The sequence below is a fragment of the Delphinapterus leucas genome, chromosome 16, assembly GCF_059928025.1.
Source record: "Delphinapterus leucas isolate spDelLeu-1000000601 "Yukka" chromosome 16, BTC_Dleu_Yukka2, whole genome shotgun sequence".
NCBI classification, from domain to species: domain Eukaryota; kingdom Metazoa; phylum Chordata; class Mammalia; order Artiodactyla; family Monodontidae; genus Delphinapterus; species Delphinapterus leucas.
This window is the reverse complement of record NC_143144.1, coordinates 53,934,740-53,957,145: the sequence shown is the minus strand read 5'-3', so window position 1 is coordinate 53,957,145 and position 22,406 is coordinate 53,934,740. Positions and strand designations below refer to the sequence as shown.

General features: G+C 43.7%; 1 protein-coding gene across 4 annotated transcripts in view; it reads left to right on the top strand.

Moving 5' to 3' along the window:
* The window catches only part of MYOF (myoferlin), a 154,821-nt gene that overhangs the window by 48,045 nt on the left and 84,370 nt on the right, over positions 1–22,406 (top strand). For 3 of the 4 annotated variants that reach the window (XM_089897938.1, XM_022569326.3, XM_089897939.1), the window contains exons 6-17: positions 6,320–6,486; positions 7,130–7,258; positions 10,173–10,235; positions 10,321–10,371; positions 11,871–11,901; positions 12,375–12,490; positions 13,143–13,269; positions 15,133–15,236; positions 17,143–17,211; positions 17,314–17,357; positions 19,844–19,926; positions 22,276–22,314. In XM_089897938.1, the coding sequence (XP_089754064.1) occupies positions 6,320–6,486; positions 7,130–7,258; positions 10,173–10,235; positions 10,321–10,371; positions 11,871–11,901; positions 12,375–12,490; positions 13,143–13,269; positions 15,133–15,236; positions 17,143–17,211; positions 17,314–17,357; positions 19,844–19,926; positions 22,276–22,314 (1,023 nt within the window). The remainder of the gene's footprint in view (positions 1–6,319; positions 6,487–7,129; positions 7,259–10,172; positions 10,236–10,320; positions 10,372–11,870; positions 11,902–12,374; positions 12,491–13,142; positions 13,270–15,132; positions 15,237–17,142; positions 17,212–17,313; positions 17,358–19,843; positions 19,927–22,275; positions 22,315–22,406) is intronic. The other variant, XM_022569328.3, reaches the window with a different exon arrangement.

The window sequence follows — 22,406 nt, the reverse complement described above, 5'->3', positions numbered from 1 at the left end:
AGAGTCACTTTGCTTGAAGTTAAATTCAATCTGGTTCAGAAAACGTTTACTGATACCTGTCTGTAGAGCATACAGAGGTGAGAAAGGTATTGTTTGCCACCAGGAGCTTGTGTTTCAGTAGAAAGGTAAGATATAAACATGAATAACTATAGGTCAGAGCTGAATCTAATAAATTCCTCAAGGGAAGACTAAGCTAATTATTATGTGGGAAACAATTTCTTAGAGAAAGTGCTTTTTCAGCTGTGTATTTCAACTGTGTATCCTTACCGCCTAGTACAGCACTTGGAAAACCACAATGTCCAATAAATGCATGGTTGATTGAATGAATGAATGAATGAGTGAATGATGGATGAGCAATAGATATGGTTTAAATTTTTGTTCAAGAGGCGCATTTTGGTGAACACTAGTGTATAGGCCAAAGTGACTGATTCATTCAGAGGAGTAATAAAAGGGAAGCATGTTCCTGAGGGCCGGGAGTGCCAGACTGAGACATTTGTCCTTGATGAACAGACCTTGAGGATCCATGGGAAGTTTTCTGAACAAGGCACTGTCTTGTTCAGAACTGCCCTGGAATGTGATCAATGTGTTAGAACATCATTGCAGGCACTGTTTCCACGATTAGGTCTCTAATTGGCTTTGTCCAGCAAACTGATTGTATTAGGTCATTTTTCTCCCCCCCCCCCCCCCGCAGGATATTTAGGAAAGTTGAAGTGATGATAATAAACAAGTGGCTCTTTAATTTTAGAGACATAGTAAAATCATCGGGGGAAATCTCTAAATGTGCAGATTTCCAGCACCTATCTCCAGAGGGTCTAATTTAGCTGATCTGAAGGGGAACCTCCCAATCTGTATCGTTAACACGAGCTTCCAGGAGATCCTGATGAAGGCTGATTATGCAGCTCACTTTGAGAAGCCATGGAGTTGAGCATTTTACCTGGTTAACATTATCTTGTCCTGATCCAGGCAGAGCTCTTTGGGCAGCATTTCCTAGCTTGGCTCACAGCCTCCATCAGTCAAAGGTAGATGCTGCCAGAATTTCCCTGCCAGCCTGTGTTTGCATCACTGTTTGGTTACAGGCACTTTTACGGTACCTTTGCTTTGGTCAATGTATTGGAACTGTTCCCGAAGATTCTCAGGGCCCATGTAGTGCCATTTACCCAAAAATCAGAGTGAAAGGTAATGAATTGCTTATGGTTGAATGCAGGTATTTATTTATATGACTTTTAGCATGTTAGAAACCCAGCAAAGTTATTATTCAACATTCCAGCTAAATCAGCATATTATCTCCAAAATGTCTTCATGCTTAGAAACTTACTCTCTCGTGTTCTGCTTTGTACTTTTTAACTTCCACTGATGATACCATACCAGCCTTCTCCTGATTTTGCAATGACCTTTGGCCCAAGGTAATTAAATTCTGCCTTAACCAGTACGACCATTTAACAAGACCTCGTCATGAGAAGCAAAATTAATATCACAGGAAGAGATTGGCATTCTAGGACTCTGGAGAAACAGGGTTGCTGTGGGGAAATAGTAAATATTGACAAAAAAAAAAAAAGCAAAAATATTCATAAAGAAAGGCGTCTCCATCAAGGAATGGAAGAGGATTAGGTGGGATCGTGGCCCAATTAGTGCTTAGGTGGAAGAGATGAGAGGCATGGGAAGTGTTTGGATAAAGAAGCCTGCTGGCTAGGGTAGTCCTAGCCACCCTGATTGCCTATTTTCTCTGTGAAATAAGAAGGAAGGTCGTTAGATGGTGAGAAGGATAGAGAGAATGTTGGAAGCTTTCAAGGTGCAAAACAGGTGGGAGTTCAGAAAGGTGAAGGGATTTGACCTTGTTGGCTAATCAATGGCCATTTCAAACCAGGATTTAGGAGAACTTGGACATAGGTACTTTGGAAACATGGTAGGATAGCTGGGCAATCCTGTGAGGCCACTGAAGGTTTGAGATCATGAAATTAAAGTGACACTAGTCAGTAAGGCGTGTGTTCAAGTTCAGTTACCTTTGTGAATGAGTATAGTAAGTGGAGAGTCAAATGAACCAGGTGAGTACGATGAAGTGAGGGGAAGGGAGGGATTGAGGGGCACTTAGAGGAGCGATTGCAGTGTTAGATCCCAGAATCTAACAGGTTAGGAGAAAAGGACATGAAGTGGGGGGCAGGGGATGTGATGTGGTCCATAGATTGGGGCAGCCTGTGTGACTGCACACTGTGGACTGGAGTCATAGAAAGAACAAACTGGAAAGATGGCCACTGGAGTCCTGTCTACACAGAAACTCAGGATGTGATCTTTTTGAGAGTAGGGTCTTTGCAGATGTAATCTGTTAAATGAGGTCATACTGGATTAGGGCAGGCCCTAAATCCAATGACCGGTGTCCTTATGAGAGTAGGTGAGAACCCACAGACACACAGGGGAGAAGGCCATGTGACAACAGAGGCAGAGGTTAGAGTGATGCAGCCATGAGCCAAGGAACACCAAGGATTGCCAGGAGCCACCAGCTACTAAGAGGCAAGGAAGTCTTTTTCTCTAGAGGCTTCTAAGGGAGCATGGCCCTGCCAACATCTTGATTTTGCAATTCTGGGTTTTGGAACTGTCAGAGAAATTTTGGTTTTTTTTTTTTGTTTTTTTTTTGTGGTACACGGACCTCTCACTGCTGTGGCCTCTCCCGTTGCGGAGCAGAGGGTCTGGACGCGCAGGCTCAGCGGCCATGGCTCACGGGCCCAGCCGCTCCGCGGCATGTGGGATCCTCCCGGACCGGAGTTCGAACCGGCATCCCCTGCATCAGCAGGCAGACTCTCAACCACTGCGCCACCAGGGAAGCCCAAATTTTGGTGGTTTTAAGTCACCCAGTTTGTGCTACTTTGTTACAACAGCCCTAGGAAGCAAATACAACCAGCAACTTCCTATTCAGTCAGCAGTTCCTAACTTACTGTTGCCTTTTGTGGTCATGAAACACTCATACTTTGTAGATCCTCTTGGCTGTGTTCCAGGGCATGCCTGGGTCTCAGTATGGGGCAGGGCACGCCAGTTCAGTGGCTAATGTTGGGTAATTTCACAGCTTGTGCAGAAGGGTGTGTTCGGCAGTGGCCTAAGGGCCCTGGTCATTCTTTGTGGAACACTTAGGGTGTTAGCATTGTTTAATTCTGTGCGGCTTCCTGCCACATAAAGGGGCGATTTCCTGCTCAGACAGCCTTTTGCTGCTACGTAGAGATGCAGGTGGTAGACAGGACTTGGTGTGGTTTCCCTCTGATCCATCCCTTCAGCCTAAAGTCTGACAGTAGAAGGTTTCCAGAAGAAATTGGCTCTTTGTTACCTGCAGTCTGTTTCTGGAACATCCATCAAGAGCTTAAAGAGGATTTGTTCAGAGTCCAGCACCACAAAGGGCTACGATTTACCCCTTCTTTTGCCATAAACAACCACCAACCCCAAGCGGAACAGTCCACAGCAGGGAGGAAATCTCACTTGGGCCCAAGGTGGTCCAAGAAAGTTCATGTTAGTTGTTGGAGGAGCCTTAAAGTCATGTGGCCCAGCCATTGCCCAGTCTGGAACAGGTTTGCACAGGGGAGCCTGACTGTCCGTGCTTCCCTGAGGCTGGTGCCAGGGTTGGGAAGAGTGCCCTCCCCCCTCCGGCATCTGGGTGCCCTCTCCCGCGAGCCTTGTGGGAGCTTTGCCAAACTGCTGGAGAACTCTAGAAGGCTCAGGCAGGGGTCAGGATGTCCTCATTCGTTTGTTTCCTTAATCCACATTCATCAAGCCCCTGCTATGTACTAGAAGGGTGCGTGTCAGGCACAGGGCAGGTACAAAGAAGAAAAGGGCAAGCCCCCAGCTTCTGAAGAGTGGATGGTAGTGGGGAGGCGCACAGGTTAATAACAGGTACAAGACTGGTGAGGACTGGATAGAACAATGTGTGGTAGACACGAGAGGGGGGGGGACTCACTCTATCCGGTGGGGGTGGTGGGGACAGACCAAGACAGTATTTCATCTGGAACTTGAGGGAGGTGAGGAACCTGCCTGGTAGAGAAGAGGAAGGACATTCTGAGAGCTTGAATCCGGGCCCCAGGCAAACCCTTCTTTTGAAGCCTCTTAAGGAATAGGGAAGAGGAGCCTCTTAAAGAATAGGGAAGAGGAGGCCCACGCAGAGGTAGCTATTCTCCGCTTGTGGCTTCTGTGGGGTTTCCTGGTGTCGTGACAAAGATGTTGAGGAACTAGGAGCACAGCATCACCTTCACCTTCACCTTCAGCCTGGTTCTAGATCCAGTCTTAAACCAGTGAGGGAGGGCAAAGATGTGGTCTTGGTTTTAGCTCAGCTCCTAATAACCTAACAAGTTGTTTCAGCTTTCTGGACCTCAGTTTTTCTACCTATAAAATGGGGTGAGGGGCAGGTTAGATGAGGATCTTTAAGGTCCCTTCTAGTCTAAATTCTGCGGGTCTGTGACTCCTTGAAAGACTGAAGTGTGGCTCCAGAGAATGTTGGGTCAACAGAACCAGAGGGCTGAGGAACAGAGCGGGAATGCACACTTGATGAATTGGAGACAAAGAGGGGGGCCTCGAAAGACCCTGAAAATATTTAGTCAGAGTGCCAGCAGGAGAGCTGCACAATTCAGAGAAGTATGCGTGGACCCTAGTGTCCAATGCCATGGAAGGTGAAGCATGAGGATTCAGAAAAGGGCCCTGAGCTTGGCAAGAAGAGGTTCACGGTTGACCTTTGCAGAACAAGTGCCGGGCTTAGATGGGACGAGAATGAATGGAGGGGTGGTGAGGGGGAAGTTTCCTCCTGGACTAAACTCTGAGGCAGTACACTGGGGGGACCTTTTACTTCCTTGTGGTCGCCCCTTTCTTACGCTAGGCCCTGTCCCCTGTGCTGCTCACTCGCTGCCCCCCACCCCCACCCCTTAACTGCTCGCTAGGAAGTGCTCCAACAAAACTGACTTCTCAACAAAACTAAAAAAAAAAGAAGAAAAAGGAAGAAAAGATTAATTTGCTGGGTTGTGCTTTGTGCCAGGCACGGTATTAAAGGCCTTGCATATAGATTAATTTTATTTTTACAATAATCTAGTGGTAAATACTATTATTTCCCCCTTTTTACAAATGAGGAAACTGAAACAGAAATTAAGAGACTTACTCAGACTCACATAGCTCAAAACTGGGATTCCAACCCCAACAGCATGACTCCAAAGCCCAAGCTTTAAGAGCCGTGCTACACGGCGATTTGACGGAACTAATTCATACTATGATGTGAGTGACTGGCCGATGACTCCATATTGAAATTGTCTCCTACGTGATCTTGCATTGTAAAGGAGGAGGTTCAAGATCCAAAGGTAGGGAGTGCAGATGCTGGTATTTTTTAGACAAGGTAGTTAGTTGGTCTTCTAGTCTCTCTTAAATTATATTGTACAGATTACCAGGAGTTCAAACTTTTTGTCTATTAAGAAAAAAATAACTGAAGTTTGTCATTGAGTTTTAAAGAGTTTGTGAATAATAAAAAGGGGAGATATAGAAGGCAGAGTTGATTTTTGTTATTTTAGGAGAGAAAGATCTGTGTATATCTGAAGGCAGAGGGGCGGTCCCTATGGGGAAGGAGCCACTGGAGGTACTTGAAAGGGGGGACATTTAAGGGGTCCCCAAAGAATCAGCAGGGAGTGGGATCTCAGGCATGGGGAGGGGGTTCACTTGAAACACATTTTCCCCCTGAGTGTGAAGAGAAGCTAGGGGACAGATGTGTATGGAAGTGACAGACCAGGAGGATGAAGGGAGTGCATGATGACCAGCTTGGTCTCCATGGCAAGAAACTGGGGGTGAGTTTCTCGTCTGCCATGAGGGTGGAGAGGGCATTTGCGAATCAGGAGGCTCAGGCAGAAAGGAGACCGTACAAAACCTCATGAGTAAAGATCTAGAGAAAAGATCTGTAGTGGGAAGGGTGGAGTTGAAGTATCCCCTGCAAGGCTTCAATTTTCCCCAGCATTTCCCCACCTTGCCGTCCTACTGCAGGAAGGCCCCTGACCTCAGGCAGGGTTCCCAGGTTAGAACTGAGTGATTCCTGGCTGGGTCCATTCGCACCATCTCCTCGCTCTCCCCATGGCCTCTGACGTTCCCCCTGTCACCTTGAAGACAGCCTGAATGAGTGCTCTGATGCACGTGAACACATTTTCCTAAAGAAGCAGTATCTGAGTCACAACTCATCCCAAGTCAGTGTCACCAAGAAGTGTCTCCTTCACCTGCTGCCTCAGGAACACGGAAAACCCTCTTGGGTCCAGGAAACCAGAGTGTTCAGATGCATGCAGGGTGAGGGCCATCTCTGACTGATCCCTTTTTGGTGTTTTAGGAGAAGAAGAGGAGGGTGGCGGTGATGAGGACGGGTTGGACAGTACGGTCAGGGGCCCAGGGCCCAGGGGGCCGGGACGGATGGTGTCGGAAGCTCACCTTGCCCGGAGGCTCACAAAAGGGAAGAACAGCCGGTGGGTGCTGTCCAACAAGCCACAGGACTTCCAGGTAGGAACAGCCCGAGGGGCCGTATTCCCATTGTACTAACACTGTTGTCCAGCTTCTGGCAATTGTGGTGTTGCCGGAAGAGCTTCTGCCTGTGGGCAGTGGCTCAACTAATAAAAAGAGATGTCAGGGCAGAAACCCAATAAGAAGAGCTCCCCGTCTTTCTTCTGCAAGCAGCAGTAGATGTAGTCAATCCACATGAGGCTCTTCAGAGAAATAAAATCCCCTTCGGTGGTAGGAAAGAGCTAATCAAAGAATAGAGTCACAGGTATTGTGTTTTTCACAGCTCTGGCGACTTCCTTGGGAGACAGCCATGGATTGAGTTGGTACCTCTCAGGGCTCAGGAAGACCAAGTAGGAGGCTGGGGTCTGAGCAGCAGCCTCCGTCGTGTCCTGTGCTTTCCTGGGCCAGCTCTGGACTATTGCAACCCCACTACTGATCTTGGTTTTTGCAACCCAACCCCAGTTCCCATCATGAGAATGAGCGCAGGTGGCTGCCCCCAGTCTGCAAGCACAGGACATTGCAAGGCTGCGCTGGCCTGGTTTCAGCGGTCCTGACAGTTGAACGAGCTGAGGCCACACCTGAGGATTCTCTTACATGCCGTGCTGGGAAAGGCTCAGTGACGACTCCTCTCCTGTGCTTGTAGATCCGTGTCTGGGTGATCGAGGGCCGGCAGTTAAGTGGCAACAACATCAAGCCTGTGGTCAAAGTCCACATCTGTGGCCAGACCCACCGAACAAGAATCAAGAGAGGGAACAATCCGTTTTTTGATGAGGTAAACAGGTGAATGCATGTCCTGCTCTGTGAGTCTGTTTTATTTATATGCACCTTCCCGGCTTCCACCCACCTCTCCCCAGTTCCCTGTGGGAGGGGAACACCTGTGCACGCACAGTACAAAGTTCCGGTGTTAAACGTTCTGCTCTAAGAACCACTGGGTCTTGAAATCAAGTGGCCTGCTTTGTCGCTGGTTCTCAGAGCTGCCAGTGTCTTTCCGCTGGTTTTGCAACAACTTCTGGAGGGAGACCTTTCTAATGGGTCCTCGCAACCCTTACGATGGAGCACACAAAGCACTTACACCTGCCTTTGCTCTTTTTAATTAGCAGATGTCTCTGAGGGGTGACTCCATGTAACTAAGTAACCCGATTTTCAAAGGTGTCAAAACCTACTTGACTATAAAAATAATATAGGTTAAAAAAAGCAATTATGAGCAAAAAGGGTTTTTTCCTCCATACTGACGTTGTAGCCTGTTCTGTTGACCTCTTCTGCAACACTCCTCAAAAATACTGAATACCTTGACAGTTGTCTTCAATGCCACAAAACTCCACGTTTAGGACTCTGAAGAGAAATGATAAGTTTGGGGAATTTTTCGGAGTCCAGCCTTACTCTGCTGAGGAGATGCATTTCTGAGGTTCCTTGGGTCTCATGCTCTGGTCTCTGAGGCCAGGCCCTTGGTACCACAGGTCCTCTTAGTTCCCTACAGCTTGTAATCCCAGCCCTGGCTCTGGTGTTGGTTTTTTTCTGACCTCTATTCACAAAAGGAACCGGTTTCTTCCATGTGGTGCTCCTGTTTCTTTCCCTTTGTTCAACCTGGACCCCAGCTTTTCAAAAGCCCCGTCTTATTCTCACCTCTAACTTCTTAGATGAATTGCAGGCAACAGCAGGCAGCTAGGTAGTGTCAAAGCTAACACAGAGGTGGGTGCATATGGAGATGGGGCACTGGAAGTGGACTTCGGGAAAGGCTGGGAGAGAGTCACGTTGGAGGACAAGACAAGATTGCAGGGAGGATGAGATATGGGACGACTTGATGCCTAGAGCGTAGGACCCATCCAAGTGTTTATAATGCAGGACAAATATTTACTCAACCTCATTCTGTAGGAATCTCCAGCTCAGAATTTTCCATTTTAATGAATTCTTTTGAGAGTAGATCTCTTGGTAAAAGGGAAGAATCAAATAACTGATTCTCAGACCAATTCATAAATCAATAAAAGGATTTTACTAAAAAATCCCTAGTTTACACACATATTCTTAACCAAGTGATTAAACTTGGTATCACCAATAATGGGACAAATGGACATGTGTGTCCTGATGTGATATAATGTAAGTAATCAGCGTCATCTGTGTCGTTTCTTGTCCAATGGTCAACTTGAATCTAACAATGAGGAAAAATTGACAGAAATCCAGATTGTGAGATATTCTGCAAAACAACTGGTCTTGATAGAAATAAACAACAAAAATAAGCCAGGAGTATTGTTCTAGATAAAAGGAAACTAAAAAGATACAACAACCACATACAATGTAAGACCCTTGAGTGAATCCTAGATTTATTTATTTACTTATTTAATTTATTCTAGATTTTAAAAAGGCTAAAAAGAACTTTTTTCAGGAAAATTGTAGAAATTTGAAAATTGACTATGTTACATGTTAAATTTCTTGGGTGTGATAATTATATTATGGTTTTATGAAAAGATATCCTTGCTCTTAGGAGATGCATGCAAATGTATTTTTAAGGAGTGAAGTGTTATGTTATCTAGAACCTCCTTCCAGATAGTTCAGTTAATAAAAAAAAGTGACAAAGCCAAAAGCTAGTGTCCCAAAACGATGACAATTGGTGAACATAGGTGAAAGATGGTGTTTATTTACAATTTTCATTTTTTTCTGTGAATTTGAAATATTTCTGAGTAAAAAGTAGAAACAAGTCTCAGTTTAAGTAAATGCTCAGTCTTTCTCTCTTAGGACGAAAGTTTATTGGCACATAAACTTTGGCTTTATGGTACAACTTTTTTATACCCAATTTTCATTTCCCAGGAATCAACCTTAAACTTAACTGTAACAATGAGTTAAAATGTGGTCTCTACCGACTCTACTGAGGCCCTAACATTATCTAATGGGCAGAGTTGGCTTTAAAGGTGTTTTGTTAGAAAGAAAAAAATTAGAGTCACTGGATAGAAACAGTAGCGCTAAAAATGGAAGAGAATTAACCTCAACTTTCCAGACATGCAAGCCTTAAGCACATGAAATAACCTTAGATCTCTTTTTTTCCCCTTAATTAATTAATTAATTTTTTGGCTGCGTTGGGTCTTTGTTGCTGCTCAGGCTTTCTCTAGTTGCAGCGAGCGGGGGCTACTCTTCATTGCGGTGGCTTCTCTTGTTGTGGGGCACGGGCTCGCAGGGCACGGACTCTAGGCATGTGGGCTTCAATAGTTGTGGCACGCGGGCTCAGTAGTTGTGGCTCGTGGGCTGTACAGCACAGGTTCAGTAGTTGTGGCGCTCGGGCTTAGCTGCTCCATGGCATGTGGGATCTTCCTGGACCAGGGCTCGAACCCGTGTCCCCTACACTGGCAGGCAGATTCTTAACCACTGCGCCACCAGGAAGTCCCTGCCTTAGATCTTTAGTTACCTAGTAGATGTCTGGTCCCAAATGAACAATTTTATTTAGTTAAAAAAACACTACAGTTGTTACTTAACTTTTTTTCCTTTTTCTGACATGCAGAGTTTAAGGTGAAGCTCATGACACTTAACCTAAGGGCCTTTTCCAAGGTCCTTCAGTGGGTTCACGTGGTCACACCTAATTTGGGGTTGTGTCTTGTAGTTTTTTAGGAAGGCCCCCCCCCGCAAATTGTAGCATCAGATCCCACTAAACCTTAGACTACCCCTGCTGACATTGAAACATTTTTCTCTCGTTTCGACAGTTATTTTTCTACAATGTCCACCTGACTCCTTCTGAATTGATGGATGAGGTCATCAGCATTCGGGTAAGGGGGCCACGGAGTAGGAGGGTAGCACTCACTAACTGCCGGATGAAGCCGATAATCTTTCCACTGCTCTCCTTTCTTCCAGGTTTATAATTCCCATTCTCTGCGGGCAGATTGTCTGATGGGGGAATTTAAGGTGGGTGTCAACTCTCTGTTTCATTCAACTTACATCAGAGATGGGCACTTTCATAATGAGGAATCTGATTCCCAGCCAGGTCTCAGGATGCCCATCTTGGTGACATCTTAAGGTTATGTGTAAGGCATTGATGCTATGATTGTTGAAGGCTGGACATGAATGCCTTGGGCGCTGGAAGCCAGTTGAGTGTCCCCTGACCTGGGTCTAGTCAGCTTCCAAAGTACAGCACTTACCAGTGTCCTAAAGCAAGATGCCCAGAAACTGGCACACCAGGGCCCTTCACAGAGTTCCTGCTGTGGATGGAAGCCAGTGAACTGCTACAAAGGGAAGGGTGCTTGACTGTGGCAAGAAGCCCATTACCCAGCTCCACTTGCCAGTGGCCCAGAGCTCTATCTACAAAGCCAGTTACTGTAAACCTGGAGTATGAAAGGCAAGCCAAACCAGGGAGGAGAATCAAGATGCTTTTCCAAGTAACTCACACTGCAGTTAACGACAAAGACTTGGTTGGTGCCTTCTCAGCAATTCTACGTGGAATGGGCTGCTTCTTTTTTTTTTTTTTAATTTATTTTAATTTATTTTATTTATTTATTTTTGGCTGCATTGGGTCTTCGTTGCTGTGTGCAGGCTTCCTCTAGTTGTGGCAAGCGGGGGCTACTCTTCATTGCGGTACACGGTCTTCTTATTGCGGTGGCTTCTCTTGTTGCAGAGGACGGGCTCTAAGCGCATGGGCTCAGTAGTTGTGGCGCACAAGCTTAGTTGCTCTGCGGCATGTAGGATCTTCCCGGCCCAGGGCTTGAACCTGTGTCCCCTGCATTGGCAGGCGGATTCTTAACCACTGCGCCACCAGGGAAGCCCTGGGCTGCTTCTTGAAGGAAGGAGCTCCCAGTCATTAGAAGTCCTAGAAGATGATCTGGGTCTGGCAGACTGTGTTTATACACTGTCTGCCACAAACTAGCCACATGTCAACCTCTGTGATCCTTAGTTTCTTCATCTGTAAAATGGGATCATTGTGAAGACTATGCGAGATAGGATATATAAAGCACCTAACACAGCACTTGGCATACTGAAGTGCCCAATCAGTGGGTATATTAGTATTAGCATTAATCACTTGGAGAAAAAGGAGGAGGAATACTGGATAGGTGACTTCCCATAGGGTGACCAAAGTCCAGGTTTGCCTGAGACTGAGAGGTTCCACAGAATGTGAGACTTTCTTTGCTACTGGAAAAGTCTCAAGCAAACCAGGACACATTGGCCACCATGTCTCTTCCAGCTGTAAGACTAGCTCATTCATTCAAAATGATGGATTGAGAGCCTTCTATGTGTCACACATCAGGCCAGGCATTGGGTATACAGAGAGGGTAAGATGGAAATGTTGGATCTCAAAGAAATTTGTCTAGTCAAAAGCCTTATTTTTAAGTGTAATAATAACGATGGTTTCTAGAAGTGACAAAACTGATTTTAAAATCTGTTTGAACTACTTTAAATTATTTTTTCCCCAGATTGATGTCGGATTCATTTATGATGAACCTGGTAAGTAATGTTCTCCCATGAACTTGAAGACTCTGAGAATCTAGAAAATTTGAGGGATCAAGGAGAATCAAAAAAATGTTTTTCTTGATTGAGAAGAGGAAAGGATACTTAGTGGGAATTATGGTAGTAGCAGTTTAGCAGGGATGGCTTTTGTTTTTTTTTAGTGGTAATCATCCAAATAGTAACGAATAGATAATTTCTCTCTTTTGTTGAGGGTATTTTAACCTTTTCAAAATCAACTTATAAAACCAGTGAATAGAGCTTAGAGTCTTGTTTAAGTCATACCAGGGCAGGACGTGGGTGGGGAGTTAGGGCAAAGCAGAGGACATTAATATAGAGTCTCAGCTGGGGAATTTGGCATATCATGAAGACGCATTGGAGGACATGCTTGTTTATCTTACCACAGATGAAATCACAGACCTGTCAGCTTCTCTTTAGAGTATCCTAGTCATTTTATGCCTTCTTTATTTCAGGTCATGCTGTCATGAGAAAATGGCTTCTCCTCAATGACCCTGAAGATACCAGCTCGGGTGCTAAAGGCTACATGAAAGTCAGCATGTTGGTCCTGGGAACCGGAGATGAGCCTCCCGTGAGCCCCAAATTCTCTACCCTCTACATTTTTTTCACTAAAAAAGAGGGCTAGGAGTTAAGCCAGTGGGCACCAGTAGTTGTGAAATGGAGCCCAGCTTTCAATGAGTAACTCCAACCCTCCAGTTCCTCCAGTTTTCCAGAAGTTGTTCTTTTCTTCATGACAGAAGTATTATTCCAGCTCACTTAGGCTCCATCCTGGTGTCTGAGTCAGTTTTTCATTCAGTAAAGATACGTGTGTTTTTAAGACTTCCCCGCATCACTGCATCTACAGAGCATGGCTCCCTTGCACAATCAGGCATCGTTACCTAAGGGGACAGTTGTTATTCTAGAAAATTGGGCAGCAAGCCAATGGCCAGAAAGAAATGAGAAGAACTTCAGGAGCCATCGCTCTTTCTCTCTTTCTCTACTATTTAGTGCTCAGAAGATTACAAAAGGACACATTATTTTCTTGTAGTGTATTGATCAAAGAAACATGAGCATTGATTTTGTAGAGCAGTTTTGAGGTTGAATTGGTGCTGAACTCTTAAGCCCAAAACACAGGAAATCCTAATGAAAACAGTTCTGATTGGTTTTATTTTATAAGCACCAATTTGGCTTCTTCAAGTTCTGCTTTCCTTTGTGTATAATTTGTCATCTTGTGTCCCCAATAGCCTGAGATACAAGATCGTGGTAATGACAGTGATGACGTGGAGAGTAACTTGTTACTCCCTGCTGGCATCGCCCTCCGATGGGTGACCTTCCTGCTGAAGATCTACAGAGCAGAGGACATCCCCCAGAGTACGTATCGATTTAATCCTGCCCCAGGATTGTCAGTTATCTGCGTGATTAGATGTGTTAAAATCATACTTTGAATAGTGATCGGTGCTCCCGCAGTATGTCTTTCTTCTTCTTTTTTTTTTAAAGATTTTCTTGAAGGAGACATTAACTGAAGCATATGCTAATTGCCTTCCTTAGCAGTAGTTTAGGGTAATAACTTCCTGACTACAGTAGGCCTCCATTCTTTTTTTTTTTAATTTTTATATATTTTTGGCTGTGTTGTGTCTTCATTGCTGCGCGTGGGCTTTCTCCAGTTGTGGCGAGCGGGGGCTACTCTTCGTCGCGGTGCGCGGGCTTCTCATTGCAGTGGCTTCTCTTGTCGCGGAGCATGGGCTCTAGGCGCGTGGGCTCAGTAGTTGTGGTGCACGGGCTTAGTTGCTCCGCAGCATGTGGGATCTTCCTGGACCAGGGATGGAACCTTGTGTCCCCTGCATTAGCAGGTGGATTTTTTTTTTTTTTAACATCTTTATTGGAGTATAATTGCTTTACAATGGTGTGTTAGTTCCTGCTTTATAACAAAGTGAATCAGCTATACATATACATATATCCCCATATCTCCTCCCTCTTGCGTCTCCCTCCCTATCCCACCCCTCTAAATGGTCACAAAGCACCTGAGCAGGCGGATTCTTAACCACTGTGCCACCAGGGAAGTCCCTGTCTTTCTTTTAAAAGGCCTGCATGGAGTTATTTTCATTCATTTTGGTCCCACTGAAAGCTACCCAAACAGGTTCACGGGGCAGCCTATTGTTCATGAGCCATGGCCATTATGGAGCCTCTGGCCCATTCATCTCCATCCCTTTTCTCTTCAGGGTTCCCCATCTTCCCCTTATTCTAGAGAATACCAAACAGAGGTCAGCAGTCAGCACATCCCAACTCCTTTCATTATAAAACTGAAATTTTATAAACAAATAAATGTGTTTGCTATCTGATTATTAAAAATGGCTGAGCAAAAGGTGGTTAAGTGCCAGTAACTAGAAGTCTGTCACTGTTATATTAAGAGATTGGATGCATTTAAGAGAATTGCTTAGAGTGGTTCTATTCACAGAGGCTAGTCCGATTACTCCTTTGTCCTTGCTGAGGACCAAGCATCCTCTCTGCCTAACCCGGCCTGTCTGCTTCCTGCTGGGCCCTGGGACGTAGGACCCCTCTCCCAGTCCCCAGGAGGCAGCACCCACTGTACAGGCCATGGAGCGCTTCAGGTTTTGCTACTTTCCTGGGGAACACCCCCCCCCCACCTTGTTTAACACCCTGTACTGCCTCCCCAGACCGTCTTTCCCTCAGAAATATCTTAAATGAGGTGACTAAATTAAACCTCACATTATATGGCCTACTTGGGCCTATTCAGCTGAACTCTGTTCACTTTTAAGTTTGTTAAAACAGAGGCCTGCTGTTTGTAGTTGATTAAACAGAATATTTATGATTATGCCAAATTTCCTTGAATTTCTCAGAAAAAGTCAGATGAGGCCTATATGCTGACCTAAGGAACCTTTTCCAAATTGAAACTAGGCCTGAGTTTTTGAATTGCCTCTTATCCCACTTGGATGGACTTTCTTTATTCTACTGTTTTCCTCAATAAATGATTGATTCTCAACATAATAATTTATTGATTTCTTTTTCAAGGCGCTCCTGTTGATTTTCTCTTTCTCTCAGCTAAGACAAAAAGGATTTCTGCAATCCAGTGCCACTGGTACTTGCTACTTTTGAGAATGATTCTTGTGGCAACTGTTTTTCTGTACAGGAGAAAATTTTTAATTTTGCTGAGTGATTTCTGTTCTTTTAAGAGAATCAAATTTAATTTCTGCTGTGTGACATGTTGCTTTCCAGTGGATGATGCCTTCTCACAGACAGTAAAGGAAATATTTGGAGGCAGTGCAGATAAGAAAAACCTAGTGGATCCTTTTGTAGAAGTTTCTTTTGCTGGAAAAAAGGTTTGTATGTGATCTAAATACAGATGCCTCTAGAAACACATTTTTAAAACGCCGTGCTTTCCTTGCAGTGATTTCTTGCTTATTCTTTGTTAAATTAGCCCCCTGATGAGCTGGGCACTGTGCAGAAACACAGATTATCTGAGTCTGAACATGCCAGACTTCTCCAGAGGTTTATTTTGGAGTGGAAAGTATACAGGACTCAAAGTATTCAGTCTTTTGGAAGATTAGAATAGTGGAAGTGATTTCCCAGGTCTAAGCATTATCTTACTACTAGGCGAAGTCCCTAGCCAACAATAATGATCCCTGGTAAATGTGGTAGAGGACAGCCCCCAGTACCCAGCTGCCCACTCCTGTCATGTTTCTCACCACCCATGTTCCACTGAGCTGCAGAAACTAGACAGGCAGGGGAACCTCATCCTAGTCCTCTGAAAAACCTGGGGCACTCTTGGTGTAGGAACACCTGTAACTACCACTTTTACCTACAGAGATGGTCTAAGATTGGAGAGTGGGATTCCATAGTATTTAGAATAATGATGTACCATGGATAGTTCTGGGCATGAGGAAGTAGCATCTTCTAATTAGAGCCACGTGAAAGTGAGATTTGGCAAACTACACACACAGACTGGGTTATGTCCTAGGAGAGTCAGTGGGAGATGGCAGAAGAGTTCTCAGTTCTGGAGCTAAATGAGGCCAGATTTAAATTCAGCCTTGACCCCTGTCCATAGGGAGTGAAGGCAAATTCCTTAACCTCTGAGTCTCAGTTTCCTGAGCTATATGTGAGGATGATGATAATCTCATAGGATTGTTGAGTTAATTAATTCGGGAATTAAACAGTGTAAACCTACTAAGTATCAGATGCTGTCCCACGAGCTGGGGGTAAAGAAGTGAGCGAGACAGTTGAGCGAGACAGTCTTTGCACTCCTGGAGCTTACTTTGTAACAGAAGGGACAACAATAAACAAGCAAATAAGAAGTTGCGTAATTTCAGTTAGTGCTAAGTACTCCGCAGAAAATAAGGCAGCGGACAAGAAGTGATGGGTGGGGTGTTGGAGGCGTATCCAGCTAGGTTATCAAGTGGGACACCTTGGAGGAAGTGACATTTGAGCAGAGGCCTGGATAATGCAGACATATGGGGGGGGGTCTTCCAGGCAGAAGGAAGAGCAGATGTAAAGGCCCCAAGGAGGATACACATTTGCAGCAAAAGAATGCCAACGTGACTGGAGTGGAGCGAGCAAGGGACGAAACTGAGATGAGCTCAAAGAGGTGGGCAGGCAGAATATGAATCAGGACTGCAAGTATACCTGGGGAGCTGATGGAAGATGCTACAGAGGAGTGACGTGAAAGTGAGGAGGCAGGAGAGGAAGTGCGGATCCAGATGGGAACCAGCCACAGGCATCCGGGGGAAGATGGGATGACAATAGGCGTGTCAGCATTTACTAATGGATTGGATGAGGCATGTGAAGGGAAGAGAGGGGTTGTGGCTGTCTCTGGTTCAAGCCTGAACACCCTTGTGAACAGCAGTGGAAAGAGCAGCCAGTTTGGGGAGCAGGGAGAAGGGCTGGTGGGCAGGATCAAAAGATCTGTTCGGACGTGTTAGTGTAGAGATGCTTATTAGACAGCATGTAACAAGTGCTCACTAAATGTTAACTCTTGCATCATTACACGAATCCAATGTTAGTAATCTGGCGATTGAAAACTAGCTTTTTATGCATAGAAGAAGCAAAGATCAATGTTAAACCCGTGTCGTATTTTACCAAATTTGTATCAAGAAAAATAAACTTTAACGAGGATACCAAGTCTATAACTTATAAGTAAACTGCTAGAGTCATAATCCACTATGCATATATTGTAAACTTTTCGAAATTAGAAACTTGAATACCTACTGTTTTGTTTTGATAATTTTACAGGTTTGCACAAATATAATTGAGAAAAATGCAAACCCTGAGTGGAATCAAGTTGTCAATCTTCAGATCAAGGTTTGACTTTCTTTTCTTTTAGAAAAAAGTAAGAATACTTTAATTGTTACTGAATAAGTTGAGAAATAACTACTTTTTTTTTTTTCTGTTTCTCTTTAACAGTTTCCTTCAGTGTGTGAAAAAATAAAACTAACAATATATGACTGGTGAGTTAAAAAGGACTTGTGGCTAATTCAAAATTAAAGAATTAAATATTTGGATATTGAGAAACATTACTTCAGATGGTCTAACTCTTATTTTTAGGGACATTTGCTTTTTCTTTCAGGGGGAAGGGGTACACTGCTCCTGGAATTGGGTGTTTTCTTTAAAAATAATAGTAGTGGCTGTTACAGAAAAGCTTTGGATATCTTGGTTCAACTGCTCACAAACAAAAGGAAGGGAAAATGATCTGAATATAAGACAAGAAATCGAGATAAGAAGTCAAGGCTTTACATACCATTAGGCTGTCCAAAATAGACTTCAGAAATGGAGTAAACTATTTCTTGGGAAGAATCACCAAAACATTCTGAGAGCTATTCTTTGTTATTGTTAGAAAGGAAAGTAGACAGAGCTCCCTATCTGAATGCAAAGAAAATTCATTGAAATTTTTTGATGGACTTTGTACTAGACGAGCATCCCAGCAATGATTGGCCATAATGAGGCCATTCTTGGGTATGTTCTAGTTGGATGAGGCATTCAATCGACAGCCCTTAGCTCCCTGAGAGTGGAAATGGTAAATAGCATCATCATTGGCACTGGCATCACCACCACCACCACCACCACCACCATCATCAATGTTTATTATGATGTTAGCTGCTGTGTTTTGAGCACTGCTAAGTGCCAGGTGCTGTGCCTCTTGCCTTCCCTACATTATTCCATTTAGTCTTTAGAGTAACCCTATGGAAGAGAGACTATGATTAATTCATTTTACAGACAAAGACTGAGGCTCAGAGAAGTCAGGTGACTTACCCACAGTCACACAGATAGTTAGAGACCCAGTTGGGTCCCCATCCTGTCTGGCCCTAGTTTTTCCTTTGGCTAAATGTATTTGACTTTCATGTTCGTACCCTCTTGGCACTATGGCAACAAGGCACTTTGGGAAGAGGGGAGAAGGCTTTCTTTATTCAGTAACTACATCACAGTTCATTGAGGGTCGTGAAGAGGCCTGAGGCCAAAATGCCCCTTCCGATGAGCGTGAGCTCATTTTAAGTTACTGGGGACCCCCTAGTCGACACTCTGAAGGTGCTCCAGGGGCCTCAGGAACTGTCAGGAGTGTGGGCTTGGACCCTACATAGATCAGGTAACCACTCTGGCCTACAGACTCTGCAGTGGGCTGATTGCTGGCTGAGCCATCCCAGAGTTGCCCGTGGTCACAACAAATGGTGGGGTTTTTCCCTGACCTAGTCTGCCCTCTCCAGAGCAATAGTAGACTAGGGTGTGCAGAGAGACCCTGTTTATCTGGGGGAATCCTTGGATCCAGATCTTTGGTTACATACCCTGTAGGGTATTTACACAACTGAGGGAAAGCTAAGGATTCTTTAAATGTAGTCCAGACTCTTCTGGACGGACAGACAGGATGCAAGGCCCACGCATGTGGCTTACTACCTAAAAATAATTTTTTCTCCTGTATACTGTGTTTAATTAGTCACTTTCTATAACCTAATATTATACTATATAATGTATAATATTATATATAACATATAATACTACTATAATATACATAATTATATACTATAGTATAAGCTTTCCTCAAAATACTGAATGAAACTTTCTTCCCCCCCATGGGATCCTAAACTTTAGAGTGGGTGTGACACTAGATGGAATAGAGAAGAGAAGGAATTAAACAGAGGATGTTATCAATATAAACCTTGTGTGTTACATGTACTATGTGCCCAGCTATAGACCATTTCATGTTAGGCTCACAGACTCTCTAAGATACTCACAGAAATATACACAGTTGTAGGTACTTGTAGTGGGCAAACTTATCCCAACCATATAGATAAGATTTAGGTTATAGGCAAGCATATGAAGTCAGAAAAATAGCATCTATCACACAGTAGATGTTCAAGAAATGTTTGAATTGAAAGGGAATTTTTTTCCCTATGAAGCACCCTTAGAAATAGCCCACTGTTGTTGTTAAACCATCATAGTAGTCAGTATGAACATGATAAAATAAGATACATGCACTTATTCTATGTAATGAGATTTTTATTACCCTCATCATGTTATGTGCCTGCAAATGATCCATTCACTTTATGACAATGGTACTGAGTGTGGCCATAGGCAAATCCCTTGACCTCTGTAAAAATCTCAGTTTCCATAACTGAAATGAGTTGTCCGACTAGATCAGTTTTTCTCAGAGGGTGCTTGGGGGGCCATTTGAATCAGAATGGTCTCAAAAGTAAGACTCAATAAAGCCTCACTTTATTGAGTAAAGTGAGAGAATTTGAGACAAGGAGATGAGAGGTGGTATGGGATGCAGGGGTGGGGAGCGGTGGTGGTTTCCAAGTGGTTTTAAAGTACAGTAAAGCTTGAGGCCCACTGGACAGGAAGATTTCTGAGGTCTAGCGTCTTTTCCAGCTCTCTCTTATTATTGTTGAGACGAAGATATGTCTTCATAGGTGGAGGTCTTAACCTGTTCTTTTATACACAGGGACCGTCTTACCAAAAATGATGTCGTTGGGACAACGTATCTGCACCTCTCTAAAATTGCTGCCTCTGGTGGGGAAGTGGAAGGTGAGTCACACAGCAGAGCAGGAACGAGACAGGGCGGAGAACTTCTGGAGAAGGAGTGAACCGGGGTAGCCACCTGGCAATGGACTTGGTTTCTGAGAAGCCAAATGTGATGAGCCTAGTGAACCGTTTCAGTGATGTTTTGATGGTGGCCAGCAAAACAATTGATTAGTAATTAATAATTGAGGTAACTATCAATTATCTGAGTTAAAAAATTTTTTGCTTTCATGCTTCAATCCAAAAACTCTTTCCCAGTACCTGTTTTACAAATTTTTGAGCGTCAATACGGAGGGTACCTTTTGTTTTTAAGAGTGGCATTGACACCAGTCCACCCAAATATAAAATAATGTTCCCTTCTTTACTGACTTCCTTGGCAGGAACAAGGTCAAATGGCACTGAACCATGTACTGTCCACTCCGGATAATGTGCATTTTGTTTTTATGCATTTTATGCTAACAAGCATTGATAACCAATATACCTTTTGTTGTTTTTCATACTGAGAACTAATTGCCTATACTTGGCATTATGGTCTGAAATTGTAATAGGGAATTAAGACGGTAAGAAAAAATTTAGTGTTAACACATTAATAATATGAGCAGCTTATTGTTTGTTACCAAAATAAAATTCTTGTAAATACCAGTAGATTAAACACATTGAGTAAAGTGAGAGAATTTGAGACAAAGTTTTGTTTTAGGAAACCTAAGGGTCCTCTCATCCTTATCTTGTTTAAGAGAGGACTTTATATGTTTTTAAAAAGATACTGTAAGCCAAGGAATAGATAGTATGACCAAGAACCTGAAACATCATAGAGATTTGATGAAGAAGATATAGATTTCCTCTCTCAAGAAGAAGGAAAAAAAAAAAGGCATTAGAAAATCCAAGAAAAATAAAGAGCTGAACCAAGAAGATAATAGTCCAAATATAAAGTCAGGTGTAGCATTGTTTTAAGCAAATGATAGAAGGTGAGAAAGAGATTCCATCTAAACATTCTCTGCTAAGTGGCATAGGGGACCATGCTGCTGGACCTGTACAAAGGAATGGAATTACAACTCTCCTTTTCTCTGCAGAGAACAATACTTATTATAATGTGTTGTTATAATGTGAACACTATTAATTGTTTAAAAAATTTTTTTGTCGGGCTTCCCTGGTGGCGCAGTGGTTGAGGGTCCGCCTGCCGATGCAGGGGACGTGGGTTCGTGCCCCGGTCCGGGAAGATCCCACATGCCGCGGAGCGGCTGGGCCCGTGAGCCATGGCCGCTGAGCCTGCGCGTCCAGAGCCTGTGCTCCGCAACGGGAGAGGCCACAACAGTGAGAGGCCCGCGTACCGCAAAAAAAAAAAAAAAAAAAAAAAAAAAAAAAAAAATTTTTTTGTCAAACCTGTAGTCAAGGCTCTAAACAGAAGGTGAATGTCATCGCCTCTTACAATGTAAAAGTACAGAAGATAGAGCTTAGAAGTGAAAAAAGGAAGGGGAGAGGTAGGGAAGGGTAGGCATGCTATTAGCCTCTTTTTATCAAGTGAGGGATGCAGGTATAAAGGTTAGATTAAATCATTGGTTAGATAAAAAACCGGTTAAAGACCAGATTAAATTTATTGGTTAAAGGCAACCAATAGAGTAATTAAAATCATGCTATAACTATATGGGAGGGAGGGTAAAAATTACTTAAATTCATTTAATTTAGCAGAAAGTCATTAAATAATTACCTAAAAATAATTGTTCAAGAAATAGTGGAATAAGCATTTTTCTTAGTGACATGGTGGTTAACATCCAGCACAAGTGAAGATGAATAGTTACGAACAGTGTCAGCCCCTGTCTCTGATGCCTTCTCTCATGCAGGCCCTGCGGACAGTCCGTATTGGGGTCTCAAAATAACAATGAGCAGCCGCCAACCTCCCCACCCTGGAAGAAACAGAGAATGTACCTTAAACTATAAACCTTTGCTCACACAGCCTTAGGCTAAATTAACTTGGATTATCTGGTCTTAGTCCCAACTAAATTAGACACAGGACAAGTAAGTGTTTTATTAAAATCATGAAATGTTGGTAACTTCCCCAGGCCTCCTTTGATGGTGGGAAGCTACTTCTCTGATGCTTCACTGCCTTGGGGCTGACGAGATTGGGTTGTTTCATGCGTGATGGTGCTGCCAGGTGCCACAGAAGTCTTGAGCCATTTTGTTTTTAACCAGTGACATTTGTGTACATTACAAAAGGGTGATGTGATTTGAGTCTGGATTTGGGATTTTTCTGGTGTTGCTAAACCACTTACCTAGCATTGGATTTGATTAACTTTTTCACTGTCTCTTTTATAAAGTCCGTGTTTCTCTTGTTTAACCAACCATATTTTTACTACATAGATTTCTCATCTTCGGGATCTGGGGCTGCATCATATACAGGTTTATGCTTTGTAATTTTGCTATCTTCTAGATCTTTCTGTTTACTATTATCTTATGAAGAACTTACCAATTGATTGCCTTTAGCTTTTAGC